The 12,677-nt window shown below is 49.3% G+C and overlaps 5 protein-coding genes across 5 annotated transcripts; 2 read left to right on the top strand and 3 right to left on the bottom strand.

Annotated features, from left to right (window-relative positions):
* Positions 1-229: 229 nt before the first annotated feature.
* B9G98_02217 (Allantoicase) lies at positions 230-1,246 on the top strand (the record flags this gene model as incomplete). Its single annotated transcript, XM_024808774.1, has 1 exon — positions 230-1,246. The coding sequence occupies one exon, from the start codon at positions 230-232 to the stop codon at positions 1,244-1,246; it is 1,017 nt and encodes a 338-aa protein (XP_024664542.1).
* A 124-nt stretch (positions 1,247-1,370) lies between these two features.
* B9G98_02216 (Cullin-associated NEDD8-dissociated protein 1) lies at positions 1,371-4,565 on the top strand (the record flags this gene model as incomplete). Its single annotated transcript, XM_024808773.1, has 1 exon — positions 1,371-4,565. One exon carries the CDS (start codon positions 1,371-1,373, stop codon positions 4,563-4,565), a length of 3,195 nt encoding a protein of 1,064 aa, XP_024664541.1.
* A 61-nt stretch (positions 4,566-4,626) lies between these two features.
* On the bottom strand, positions 4,627-7,803 carry B9G98_02215 (Respiration factor 2; the record flags this gene model as incomplete). Its single annotated transcript, XM_024808772.1, has 1 exon — positions 4,627-7,803. One exon carries the CDS (start codon positions 7,801-7,803, stop codon positions 4,627-4,629), a length of 3,177 nt encoding a protein of 1,058 aa, XP_024664540.1.
* Positions 7,804-9,618: 1,815 nt separating this feature from the next.
* Positions 9,619-11,448, bottom strand: B9G98_02214 (DNA repair protein RAD9; the record flags this gene model as incomplete). Its single annotated transcript, XM_024808771.1, has 1 exon — positions 9,619-11,448. One exon carries the CDS (start codon positions 11,446-11,448, stop codon positions 9,619-9,621), a length of 1,830 nt encoding a protein of 609 aa, XP_024664539.1.
* A 50-nt stretch (positions 11,449-11,498) lies between these two features.
* B9G98_02213 (Cyclin pch1) lies at positions 11,499-12,278 on the bottom strand (the record flags this gene model as incomplete). The annotated part of the gene is made up of 1 exon (XM_024808770.1): positions 11,499-12,278. One exon carries the CDS (start codon positions 12,276-12,278, stop codon positions 11,499-11,501), a length of 780 nt encoding a protein of 259 aa, XP_024664538.1.
* Between the last annotated feature and the right edge of the window lie 399 nt (positions 12,279-12,677).

Here is a 12,677-nt window from a genome sequence, read left to right as displayed (position 1 = left end):
TGAGGGGAAGGTGCAGAATAGGGACCGGGCGGCGTCGAAAGAGTGAATTCTTTCACAGAAACATGTCGTGGACCGTTCAAGGTATGCTCGGAAAATTCTGGAGCAACCACGCTCCGTCAAATATCGACAATTGCGCGAAACAAGATTTTGCTCACGTGACACGGCAGATCCCGGCATAATCACTATATAACTCGCATCGAATGGGCATTGTGTACTGCACCATCAAACCATGCCTTCACGCCAAGTATCTCAAGAAGAGTTCGAAAAGCTTACCTCCGCCTATGTCAATGTCACCAATGACCGTCTTGGCGGCCGCGTCTGTGGCCTAAGTGACCAGTGGTTCGCAGAGGCCTCCAACCTTATCAAGGACACCCCGCCTGTTGTCGAAGTCCGCTTTGTCGCCACGGGCCGCTGGTATGACGGCTGGGAGACTCGTCGCCACAACCCCGAGCCTAGCGACTGGGTTGTGCTGCAATTAGGTGTCAGCTCTGCTAAGCTCTATGGCTGCGAGATCGACACTACGTTCTTCACTGGTAACTACGCTCCTGCTATCTCGGTCGAGGGTGCCGTCATCAACAACGCAAACGAGCTGGACGGCGCCGAGTGGGAGACTGTTATTGACAAGTTCGAGTGCGGCCCTAGCCAGCGCCAGTTCTTTGTTCGTGATGCTATCACCAACACTGCGTACACCCACGTGAGACTGCATATGTATCCCGATGGTGGTATTGCCCGTTTCCGCATGTTTGGCGAGCCCATTCCCGTGTTCCCCAAAGACAAGAACCAGGTCATTGACATGGCTGCGGTTGCTAATGGTGGTGTGGCCATTGCCTGCTCGGATCAGCACTTCAGCTCCGCAGACAACCTCCTGCTGCCTGGCCGTGGCCTTGACATGTCTGATGGCTGGGAGACTGCTCGTTCTCGTACTCCTGGCCATGTCGACTGGGCCGTCATCAAGCTTGGTGCCCCCACCCTTGTCGACCACGTTCTTATCGACACTGCCTTCTTCCTTGGCAACTTCCCCCAGCATATCGAGATTCATGCTCTCAACGCTGCCAACTCTAAAGACCTTTCTGTCAACAGTGCCGACTGGAAGCCTCTGGTTGGCAAGACGAAGACCGGTCCTAATCAGGAGCACAAACTGACCGGCCCCCAACTTCTTTCTGCTGAGCCCATCACTCACGTTAAACTTGTTATCATCCCTGACGGTGGTGTTAAGCGTTTGCGTGTCTTTGGTCGCAGAGCTTAATTTATAGACGGTAGATAAGTGAATTTCGTATTCAATTTTTTGTTCTTTCTTTTCGATCGCCAAAAAAAAGTAGCTTTCTATCCTTTTAAGTAGTCTATATATCCTTCAATCAGTCTCCATCCCAATGTCTCCCGCTTACATGATGGATAATGTGGACACTATGTCCGAGGTCACTCAGGCCATTTCCAAGCTGGAATCTTTTGATGCCGACTTGCGGTACATGGGGTTGAGTGACCTAAAGAGCATATTCGAGGGTCCTCAGCGACTGACTCTTGTATCCGAGCACTATCGTGTTTTGCAACAAATCAAGTCAGAGGTTTTAAAGCACCTGGCCGATCCAATTACAGAGGTTCAGACGCAGGCAGTAAAAACTCTAGGCCCTCTGATCAAATTGTTGCCGGAACATGAGATTGTCTCTGTTATAAGCTCAATTGCCACCCAAAAGTCTTCTACTGTCCTCACATTGGCGCTGCGAACAGTCATCCAGAGTTCGCTGATCTCGGCTTCTATTGGAGATGTTATTGTCCAGCTAGTACTCCAAAGGAGTAACGAAACTGAATACAAACCCAGAATTGAAGACTGTGATGTTGTAAATGATTTGATTCGGCGCTTTGGGCCGTATTTAGAGCAGCCAAACATCAACCCTCTGTTAGAGCTCATTATGACTAGGGTCGAGAAAAAACAAGGCACAACTGGTAATATTGTGCGTAGGCGCTCGTTTGAGGCGTTGGGACTGCTTGCTCCTTTTGAATCAGATGAACAATGGGAAGCCCAGAGGCACTTTATCGCCTCAACTCTTGTGCCGCCGGCCGCTGCGAGTATAAATGGTGTCAAATTGGTGATGGATTTATGTACCACGGCTCCAAATCGGGTTAGCACCATTCCCAATGTCGTCAAATCCATTCTTGATATTGCTCAAACTGTTGAAATCGACGAAACTAATGTCGAGCTTATTGAGCGCTCACTAGCCGCTACAGAGACCTTGTACCTCTCTGGCCATATTTCCGCTGCTCAGGTTGTTGAATTGGTAAAAAAGTTTACCCAGTATAACCCCAACTACGTCGGTGGCGATGATACCGCAGAAGATGAAGATATGGGCAGCGAGTTTGAATTGTCTGATGACGAGGATTTTGGATATGACGATGATCTGTCTTGGAAGCTTCGTAGATATGCGGTGAGACTGGCTATCGATGTTGCAGAAAACGACCAAGTCCAAGCTGTACAGCTTGTTCATCCGCTAATTGAGCTGTTGCGTATTGAAAGTGAGCAAGCGGTTCAAGAACAAGCTGTCGCTGCACTTGTAAACTTCACCACTACCCCCGAGCTTCTCGATGAGATCAGGCCTCACGTTGGTTTGTTTATTGATCTGGCAAGCAAAGAGCAATCGACCGGTGTTTACCTTCCTTTACTATCTGCTCTTGCCGATACAGATGCTCTTGGTCAGGCTCAAATCCAGAGTATAGTGTCCATTGCGGCATCGAGATCCAAGCGGGCCGTTCTTCCAGCTACCTTATCTCTTGTGCAGTCGCTGGCATCTGAAATTGGCCCTGAGCCCAAACTTTTACCATTAGTTGCCCAAGGACTCGCTGATGTCGAATATCAAACCGTCACTTTGGCACTTGATGCTGCGCTAGCCTTGGGCAGTCCTGAACTTGTTGAAACTGTTTACAACGTACTTCGGAAAACACAAAACCTGTCCATTCAGGGCCAAGCCCTCAAGGTTACTGCTGCTATTACCGATGAAGCACACTCAGAACAGGTACTTTTATATGAGCTGAACGCGCTAGATAAGCCTGATCTACAAGTACCCGCTTTAGCCGCTATTCAAGAGCTTGTTGAGAGGTTCCATCTGAGCGATGCAGCCATAACTCAAGCAGCCATCAGAGTACTGGAGCTCCTAAAGTCTTCCAAACTTCGAGCAGTTGCATACGCTGCTTTCCGAATTCTCAGACGTTTGGCGAACCGCAACCGTATGTTATCAAGCGATATATTCGAAGCCGCGCAGTCTCATGATACCTGGGATCCCACCACCACGGTTTATAAATGCGAGCTATTATCTGAAATTTCCAGTACAGCGGGTGTTGCAGACTTTGCTCTGGCAGCAGGCAGACGTTTCTGTGATATCCCCGGTGCAGACGATACGCAGCTAGCGATCATCAAGCTTTGGGGAGCTATTGCCTCTACAAGCTTTGCACCAGAACTACTCGCCAAGGCACAAGAAGCCGCATCTTTAGGGAAAGGCGCACAGTTCTGGGCACAAGTTGTAGCAGAAGTTGCTGTTATCGCAAATGTACCAGTTGACGTTAGTTTTGATGAGTTTGGAGTGTATCTCATCACTGCCCTAGCAGAACGAAATCGCAGTGCAACAAGCCTTGGTGATCTTGCACAGGCTATCAAATCCAATGAGGTGTCGCCGTTAGTACTTGGCCCAGCCATGGCAGAGCTAGCCCTCTCATCGGGGAAGAAGACGGAGCTTTACCAAGCTGCCAGTGCTGCGTCAGACGTTGCATCCGCCGAGATGTACCTATCTGCATTAGAAGTTTTGCTGCAGCGAGAACCAGATGCTGAAATCATTTTAGTTGCTCGGAAGCTTGTGGATGTTCCACCTGGCCCAGACCTCCAGTTGGTGGGCAAACTTCTTGGTCAAGCTGTCTCATCTTTGGCTGAGGGATTCGACGTCTTGAATGGTTGGCCTGTTTTATATCAGCTTGTCGGTGCAAAGCATGCCTTTAAAACCGTTCCTGCCAGTTCCCAGATTGAATTAGAGAACATTTTTGTGGGGCATTTGACCGATACTGATATCCATGTACGCGAGACGGCTCTAGAGGCTTTGAGCTGGGCATTGCAGCAAGCCAAGGGGGCGTCCTCACCACTTTCAAAGCTTATCCCAGGTATTATTCAATCTACCTATGTCGACAAGAGTCTCTTAGAAGTCATTCAAATGGGTCCGTTCAAGCATACAGTTGATCACGGTCTTGCTGCGCGGAAAACTGCATATGAGGCTCTATACGCCTTGGCAAGCACTCGGGGCAACGAAATAGCTCGGGCTTCAGGTGCTCAGCTGGTTGATGCTTTGGTTCGAGGACTCAGAGATGAGCATGATGTGCGCATGTTGGCACTGTACATACTTGAGGCGCTAGCATCTAGCGGTCCTTCGTCTTCGCGACTGTTGGCAGAAGCAAAGCCTCTCCTCTCTGAGGCTTTCACAGAAATCGAGGCAATCAAGGTGCGGGAAACCTCAGTTAAACAAGAGCACGACCGCCAAGCGGAGGCCCTTCAAGCCCTCGACGTCACTAAGCGTGCGATTGGAATGATCTGATTCATATCTACAAAATAATAATTTTTATATACCTCCGAACGATCCAAAGTATGATCACAACCTATAGAGACAGCAAATTGTTGATACGAGTGTCCAAAGCTTCTTGTATAACGTCGACGTACGGCCATACTTTACCTCGTCCAAGGACTTTGGAGATACCGCGTAGTGCGGAAATATGTAGAGGTTCTGAAGGGTCATCAACAAGTCGGCTGAATACTTTAGTAGCCCGTGTAACGATACGCTGCTCCTGGTCAGGCAATGGATGAGAGTGGTGCGAGATTTCGTATAGTGTCTCAGAAAGCACGAATGCACAATCCACCATGCACATGATAGTGTGTACAAACAGTTGGGTGCCTCCTAAGGTATATTTTTCTGCGAGAGAAACAGTATCAACCGCATAGTTTGCGGATGCCAGCAAACCCGGGAACGAAGTTGCACGCAAGTTGTTGAGTTCGTTATTCATTCCAACAAAATCTCGCACCCAGAATCGCTCTTTGACGGTAATAAGATCGACGTGGATACGAATATAGGCCAGAGATGCCAAGGGAACACACTCGCTCATGATAGGGCCATGTTTGGAGTTGGGATCAAGCGACGCTAATGGCGAGCGAGACCACGTGGACTCCCATGCTCTAACAACGCCATCGCTAAAATATGGTTGTTGCGAGGGGTCCTGTTGGTGTTGCGAATGCAAGTGGGGAGTGGCATCTGCCCAAGAAAAGCCATCACCTTGCAACATGCTCTCGCTGTGACGCATGAGGGAGTGTTTTGCTCTTCGTTGGGCAATTTCAAGATGAATAGAGTACATGAGAGTCAGCAGCAAAGTTTGCGAAACTCGCTCCATTACCGGCTGCTCAGAAAGCAAAACAGCAAAGCAGTGACCAAAATTTGAGCCACCGAGGAACTTTGTTTGGAGTTCCCGTTGCACAACCAACTGCCACCAATCCTCAGCGTTCTGGGCATTCCACAAGGCCTCATCACAGGGGGATCCACATTGCAAGTCTTGATTCGAAGCGAACGGGGGTAGGCCATACATGGTCGTCATCATAGTAGTAACTGCATGAACCGCGTACATCGTTCGAATCCGTTTTTGGGCACGCAAGAAATGCGCCCATTTCTCTTGGACAGGAGTCTGTGGATCATAAATATTGGGTGGAGTTGCCAAAGGCATATGCAAACCGGCTCTGCGGGTCAATTTCCCCAGACGCTGGCCCTGGTGAATCGCCATTTCGTTATCCTCGCTATTCTTGTGAAACAGACCATATACCACTGAAAGGACAGACGCTTGGACCAGCCAAAGCGGGACCATGCCCCCATTAGGATCACCACTGCTCGTACCGCACACAGTGATGTCGCTGTTGATATCCGAGTACATCCGGGTGCAGTCACGACCCATGTCGTGGATACGGAGTGATGCTTCAATATCACCCAGATATAGCGCACCAATTGCGGCCATGACCATGACAAGAGCCATATTTTGCGAACTCAGCTTGGTACTGGAATGTATAAAATGAAGATGTGGGTTGAAGAACTTGTGATAAGCTCTGACATATCGTCTAACTTGATCACTGGAAGGTAGAATAGGACCAGTTGGTGTTGCAGATTCAGTAGACGCCAGTGCGGTTGGCGAAGTTTGGGGAGAGAAGGACTGGGCAGTTGGCATAGCATGGGGGTGACCAAGCGAAATAGATGCACGATGCTGAGGGAGCTTATTCTGGGAATCGGTGGAAGAAAATGAAGAGCGATGCGTAGCCTGTTGCTGTGAATTGGATTGACGTCTATTCCAGAAAGCATCACCATTGAGATCTTTCAGGTACTGCGTGGGGTTCGAATCATACTGCTTTTCAAGAGCACGTTTAACTTCTGCGCCATCAACACTGCCAAAATCAGTGGATGTGAACTCACTGAAATCTAGCGGCACTGAGGCGTCATTCATGGGTTCTTGCTTGATTTCCTCACTGCCCTTTGTAGCATCATCACCACCAATAGAAATAAACTTGTCAAAAATCTCTTGACTATCAACAACAGGCTCGTGTGGTCTATCCATCATGCCTGGAACCAGAGGGTCTCTCGCAAAACGTCCGCCATGACTGCTAGCCGAGTGATAGGACGGGAAAGCCATGGGCGAGTCATAAGATCCAACTCCCGGAACTGCCATCATCGGAGTGGTATAACTCATAGACTCAGCAACCTGCGGCGAGTTGAGATCAGTCCCCCAATAGTTTGAATCATTAGGCAATACAGATCGAGCACTCGCGTAGGAGCCTGGGGTTGGCACTGATCCCGCCACTGAACCCGGGGTGTGACCTGAGCCTGGTGTGTTAACAGTAACTGAACCAGGATGAGCGCCCGGTTGAGCACCTGCTTGGGACAGGAGTTGAGGGTTTATACCAACAGACATGTCATTTCCAGAGTATGGAGTTTCGAGATCTAGGGGTTCGGGAACAAGTAGCCCCTCCGGCTCAAAGGTATAGGCTTGTGGCGTTGAGAAAGAAACTTCTGGCGGAGCACCCATGGATATGCTATTGGCCAGAAACTGGTCTACATCTTTTCGGCGAACGTACGAAGTAGCGCTGGACGCGTTGAACGAGTTCGACCGTGATTCTCTATTGGTAAGATGTCGATAAGATGGAGCCATGTTGCAGTACGAGTCCAGCTCGTGTTCTAAAGGATTTAGCGGGAGCCAATTGGATTGGAAAGGCTGTGCCCCAGGCTGAGCGGCCACACTTGCCGTGTGCCTAGGAATTGGTTGCTGCTGTGGTTTCTTCTGCGCGTCAGAAGGGGGAATCATTCCCGTATTCACAAAAGAAGGTCCACCTTCTGCGTTGCCATTGTACTGCATGGGCGCCACCGACCTTGATTCAACAGGTCTGGGACCACGGGTACTGGGAGAGCTCACGGACCCACTCCGCTGGGCGACAGTGGCTGAAGACGCTCTGCGTTTGGCACTAGGTTGTTCGGCTAGATGTTCGTTGCGAGGAGGAGAAAAGGAGGCATGAAGCTTCTGCTTGTGCCGGAGAAGAAGATCCCGCCTTGCAAATGATCGCTCGCACACAGGGCACTGGAACGGCTTCTCTTTGGTATGGGAGCGTTCATGGCGTTTCAGATGCTCTAACCTCGCAAATGAGCGTGTACAAGTGGTGCAAACATAAGGACGTGGCTTATCAGTCTTGATTTGCAGGGATTTAGCCGGGATCGGTTCGGTTTGAACGGCTGATTGTACGTCGCCGTCAGCCATAAAAGATGCCAAAATTGGGAAAGATGTGATGTTCTAGGTCCTGAAAGACAAACAAATAATCGCGTGTATTGTAGAGGGTTTAATAGCCTCACAAGAGAATAATAGAATAAGACCCCGGCTTCTTGTTACAAGGCTCGGGAATACGAAATGTAGAGGCTAGCCGTATCGAGGCCAAAGTACGACAAAGACGGTCTTTAGTACCGCAGACAAAGCTCTAGTTGAGTTTAGTGTAGACCAAGTTCGAATGCCACAAAAGCACAGTGCCTCAGTGGAGTTCTTTTGTCCAAAGCGAAGTAAGGTTTGTAAGGTAAAGGCCTTAAGGTCGAGGTTTTACAGGCCGGTGTTGCCGGGTTTCGTCACCTCTGACTAAGAGTGGGTACCCCAGGCGGATGTGGCGAAGAGCTGTACAGCAGCGCTGTATGCTCGAAAGGTAATATTAACCACGTTGGAGGTATTAGGAATACCCAGATTGCTCTTTTGTCAAGTTTCGTGGGAGTTAACCGGGTTTTTTTGGCTGATCTACATGCATGTACGTATCTGATATTCTCTGTTGTAAGTTGTCTTACATGCTAGTCATCGATACGTGCATATTTGTAAAAGCGCTCTGCACGTCACTTTACCGGCTGGCTTAAAAACCGGGTTAAATAGTGAGAGCTTTTGTCCAGCGCCCTATACTGTTTATAGGACGGCTCCACTGCGGCAATTGAGCTCTGCCTCGAGTGGTACGGCCAACCCTGTTGCTGCATCTTGGCTGCCACATGCAGGATGCATGGGACTAAAGGAACGATGCACCCCGCCTTATTCTGGACTCGATAAAACTATGTCGCTGTTCCGTACGATCTTCCCACACCAAAACTAATCCCGGATTCTTTACAAAAGCCTGTAGTCTTCGGCGGCTTATCTTCGACCTACTTTTCAAGGGCACGCTGGTTACCGCGGACAGCCGTTGCATGGGCGTTACTTACCCCTGCCTGCTGCCAAGTAGTTGCCACAGCGGACAGAAAACTGCACGTACAGATATAATCATAATGCAGTGAGATAGAGCCAAGGGTTATTGTACGAACAGGTTGGACGCATGGAACAGTCAAATTGCCGTCACTTATTTGCTATTTAAATGTACCTATGTATAGCCGTCTGTAGGTGGGCAGGTGTAGTGGCCCTACTTTTCTGCGCACATCAAGGCGTTTTCATTCGCCTCGAAAAAAGTCTTGTAGAATGGTGCATACCGCACATAAAGCCGTGGCAGTTGTTTTACCACTGCTGCCGTCGAGAATCGTGAATTCACGCCAAGTTGTATGTGGGTACTCGGTTAGGGTTTATAGAGCCAATCAGCTCGATGACAACCTGATCCTGCCGAAATCGGGGAATCAGTCTCAAGATCTTTGGAGGATGCATTGATCTCAGGGCCAATTATAGAGCTTTCAAGACAGGCTGACACAGGCTTGTCTGAGCAGCGCTGGTCCCGACGGCACCATCGGATTCTGACCATGTTTTCACATGAAACGGCCCAACACCCCCCAACACCGATCCGACGATTTATCAGCCCTGACAGGCATATTTTTTTCTTCTTTACAGGCCTTCTTAGACAAACTGCGGTTCGCGTGTTTTGAGCAGCCCATCGTTCCTGCCGATCCAATAACACCGTTCTGGTGAAGTTGGGTCACTTTTGGGACGTGGTAGCGTCTTAGCCGTATAATGCGAGTTTTTGTAGTGATTCAGAAGTCCGAGAAGAACGCTCCTGGCTTCATAAGAACCCGTCGATTGGTCTCTCAGCGCCGTGGTGTCAGAGAAGTCACACATAACTTAAATAATAAATTAGACTAACCGACGGTTTATGATACATTGGATCAACCAGTCACGGTTGTATACTGCTGTTTCGGGCAGAATTAGTTGCCGGTGTAGGCGGCCGACCATCAGGGTGGACGAGATCGAAGGCAGATCCGACGGCAGATCAGAAGGTGATTTCGCTAGAACGACAACAACCCCGGTGGCTGTGATCTCATCTAGACTGTCCACGATTTTAGGGGGTTTTGCTGTCGCGAGTCGAAGCAGTAACTGCACGTTCTTGTCCTTTTGATCCCGAACAAGGTACAGATCGGGAACAAGGCCTCCCATAGCTAGAGGTCGCTGCTCGAATTGAGTTTTTAATGTGTATCCTGTCGCCCAGTTTCTGTAAAAATCTGTCATATCAAGACTGATGGAGGCCTTGAATGCGAGAGAGTCGCCGGCAGCCAGAAGATAGTCTTTCCAGTTTTCTAGCAGCCGTCCAGCAGCAACGCAGTCGGCAATGAATTGAAACGAGAGACAGGGCCAGCCCATAGCCAGACCTCCTAAATACTTGGGAGATCGGAGAGGACGGGCAGCGATTACAGCACCAAAAGTGTACGCCGGGTCGGCGTTCCACGAGACGCGGCCACTGGCATCAACGTCAAGAATATCACTAAAATCCTCAACCACCTCGCCAGAGTTGTCTCTTATGCTATTTGTGACAGATGTCGCGTCTTGGTGGCTTGCCATAGTGATCGAAAACATGCAATGGCTGAAAATTTGTGAAGTGGGCGTGGGGGCTTCGCCGCTTGAAGAAGGGCCGAAACTAGAAAGCTTTGGTCGATGCACTGAATGCATCGAGGGGTAGACTATCCTTTGAGATGACTCTCGACTGAGTCGACGGGAGTTCCATTCATCAAACTCGGCGTTTCTCAGAAAAACGTCCTTTACCAGAACGGTAATGGGAACAAGTTGCATGCGTCTTGAGATCCGCAAAGGTTCGAGCTTGAGAGTATCGTAGCCCATTGATGTAACGAATTTTGTGGTGTCACCAGACTCAATGAGTTGGATGATTTTATACTGGATCTTTTCATAGTTGACAATATCGCCAACTTGAAAGTCAACTGGCACAGCAGAAGATGCCTTTACAAGACCCTCTTCTTCCGTACCGAACTCAACAACAATTTTGGCCTTGGCGTCGTTTTTCTTTTGCAAGTACTCTGCTTGATCCGGGATCGCAGGGTACCAGCCGTCACCGGGCCAGTAAAACAGCATGCATTGATTCAGGGGCGGGGTTGCTGGAATCGTATTCTGAGGCTTTGCAGCCCGCAATGGCGTACCTGTAGCCGTCGGCTCAAGGGCAACTTTGCGAAGCTTCAAAGGAGGCGACTTGAATGGTGTTTCTTCAATGAACCCGGTGTCTTCCCCATCACTATCGATGGGTACAAGACGCCTAGCAACACTTGCTGGGTGCCCTGTATTAGCATACGTGCGCTCAATTGGAGTCCCCAGGACTTGTACGTCGTCATAAGCATGATCGGACCACGAAGATGTATCAGCTATCAGCACCTGTTTATGTCGCTCGAGAAGAGTCTTGGCTTGAGTACTTAGGTCCTGAGCGGACTGGGTTTGGGTGAACCTTGCGGGCGTCTCAGGAGGCAGGACGTTTAAAAGTAACGAGTTGTCACCCGATAAGTCCAATTGGTGGCCATTCAAAAGCGGGTGCGTCTGGTCCTCGTCATCGGAGTTTATCTCAATGTCGCTGAAAAACGTATCACTACTATTGCCCACCCGTGGATCGGCTTGTGTAGCGTCTCCATCCACCGCATCCGGCACAGTTGCCACTGTGTACGACTTTTCGCTACCGTCATCATCCATGGCGACCTTGGCGACTTGGACAAGAGTTACTAATGATGCAATTTTGAGATCTACTTTGCCATAGTTAAATATACTGCAGGGTCTGAGTCTGCTTTTATAGCATTAAACATTGATGTCATTTCATTTACAACATCGATGAGCAAAGATCTGTTGTATCCAGCCTTTGTGTACCATTTTTCGCCGTCGACCAGAGGAGCCGAAGCCGCGCCGCGTTTTATAGCCCAATAGTAGGCAGCCGCAGCGATTTTATCGGACGAGTAAACAACACTCAGCATGGTGCGACACGAGTCATTAACAAAATTATTAGCCAGCGTGTTTATACCCTCGCCAGGAGTCGGATATTTTGTTGTGAAAGCAGCCAGTGATCTATAGGGCGACTCGATTGTGAGGTCGAAAAAGAGGCCTTCGAGCAGCAGCTCTTCAGTATACATTATAGTTTCGACCCACTTCTTGAACTCGCGAGAGTTGGTATCAACTTTAAGACGGGGGTTTTTCAAAGCAACTCTCATGCACATGAATGCCACTTCTTGAATAGTACGGGGCGATTCTTCGGTTTTGGAAGCTAAAAACACACACGCAGAGGCACAGTCGTAGTAGTGAACCCTCTTGAGCGAGTACCGCGTGTAAAACCTGTGCAGGTACGTAGCGGCAGTGTAGATTGCCGCCGGTCGCAGCTTGAGCTGAGAGCTGGTTTGAATCACAAACGACACGCCCTTGGACTGTTTTATGAGCTGTTCTTCGTATGATACCCCATCTCGTGCACTTGGGCTGTTTTTCTTGACGTCCTCAAGCGGCAGCGTCCACCGCGGCTTTCTCTTGAGCTTATCCATTTGTCAGAGACCAGCGAGGTATGCCATGGTGAGCTCGAGGTTTTAAGCCTGGGACCATGCAAGTGCAAAACGTGCCTTTTGGCTGGGCACTAAATTGCAGTTCAAGGTGATATAGCCTAAGTTTCAAGAATTTAGTTTTTTGGTGACAATTTTTCACACCTCGGATCTCGGCAATGGTTGAAAAATGTTGAACTGTGTGCGTTCCCCATCCTGCCGGGTCGATTTCTCCAAAATTTGGAAATTGACACCAAGCCCCCATATCCTGGCCAGTCGACACCAAGACCAGCCTTTTAGCCCGTCATTATCGCCAGCTAGCGCTCTCGATTCCGGGGCCCTCCCCACTTTCGGCAATTAGGTAAGGACTATAAATTCACTGTCCTTACCCCACAAACCATCAAC

Source organism: Wickerhamiella sorbophila (genome assembly GCF_002251995.1).
Source record: "Wickerhamiella sorbophila strain DS02 chromosome Unknown contig3, whole genome shotgun sequence".
NCBI lineage: Eukaryota > Fungi > Ascomycota > Dipodascomycetes > Dipodascales > Trichomonascaceae > Wickerhamiella > Wickerhamiella sorbophila.
The sequence above is the reverse complement of the archived record's forward strand: the minus strand, read 5'-3'. Positions and strand labels throughout refer to the sequence as shown.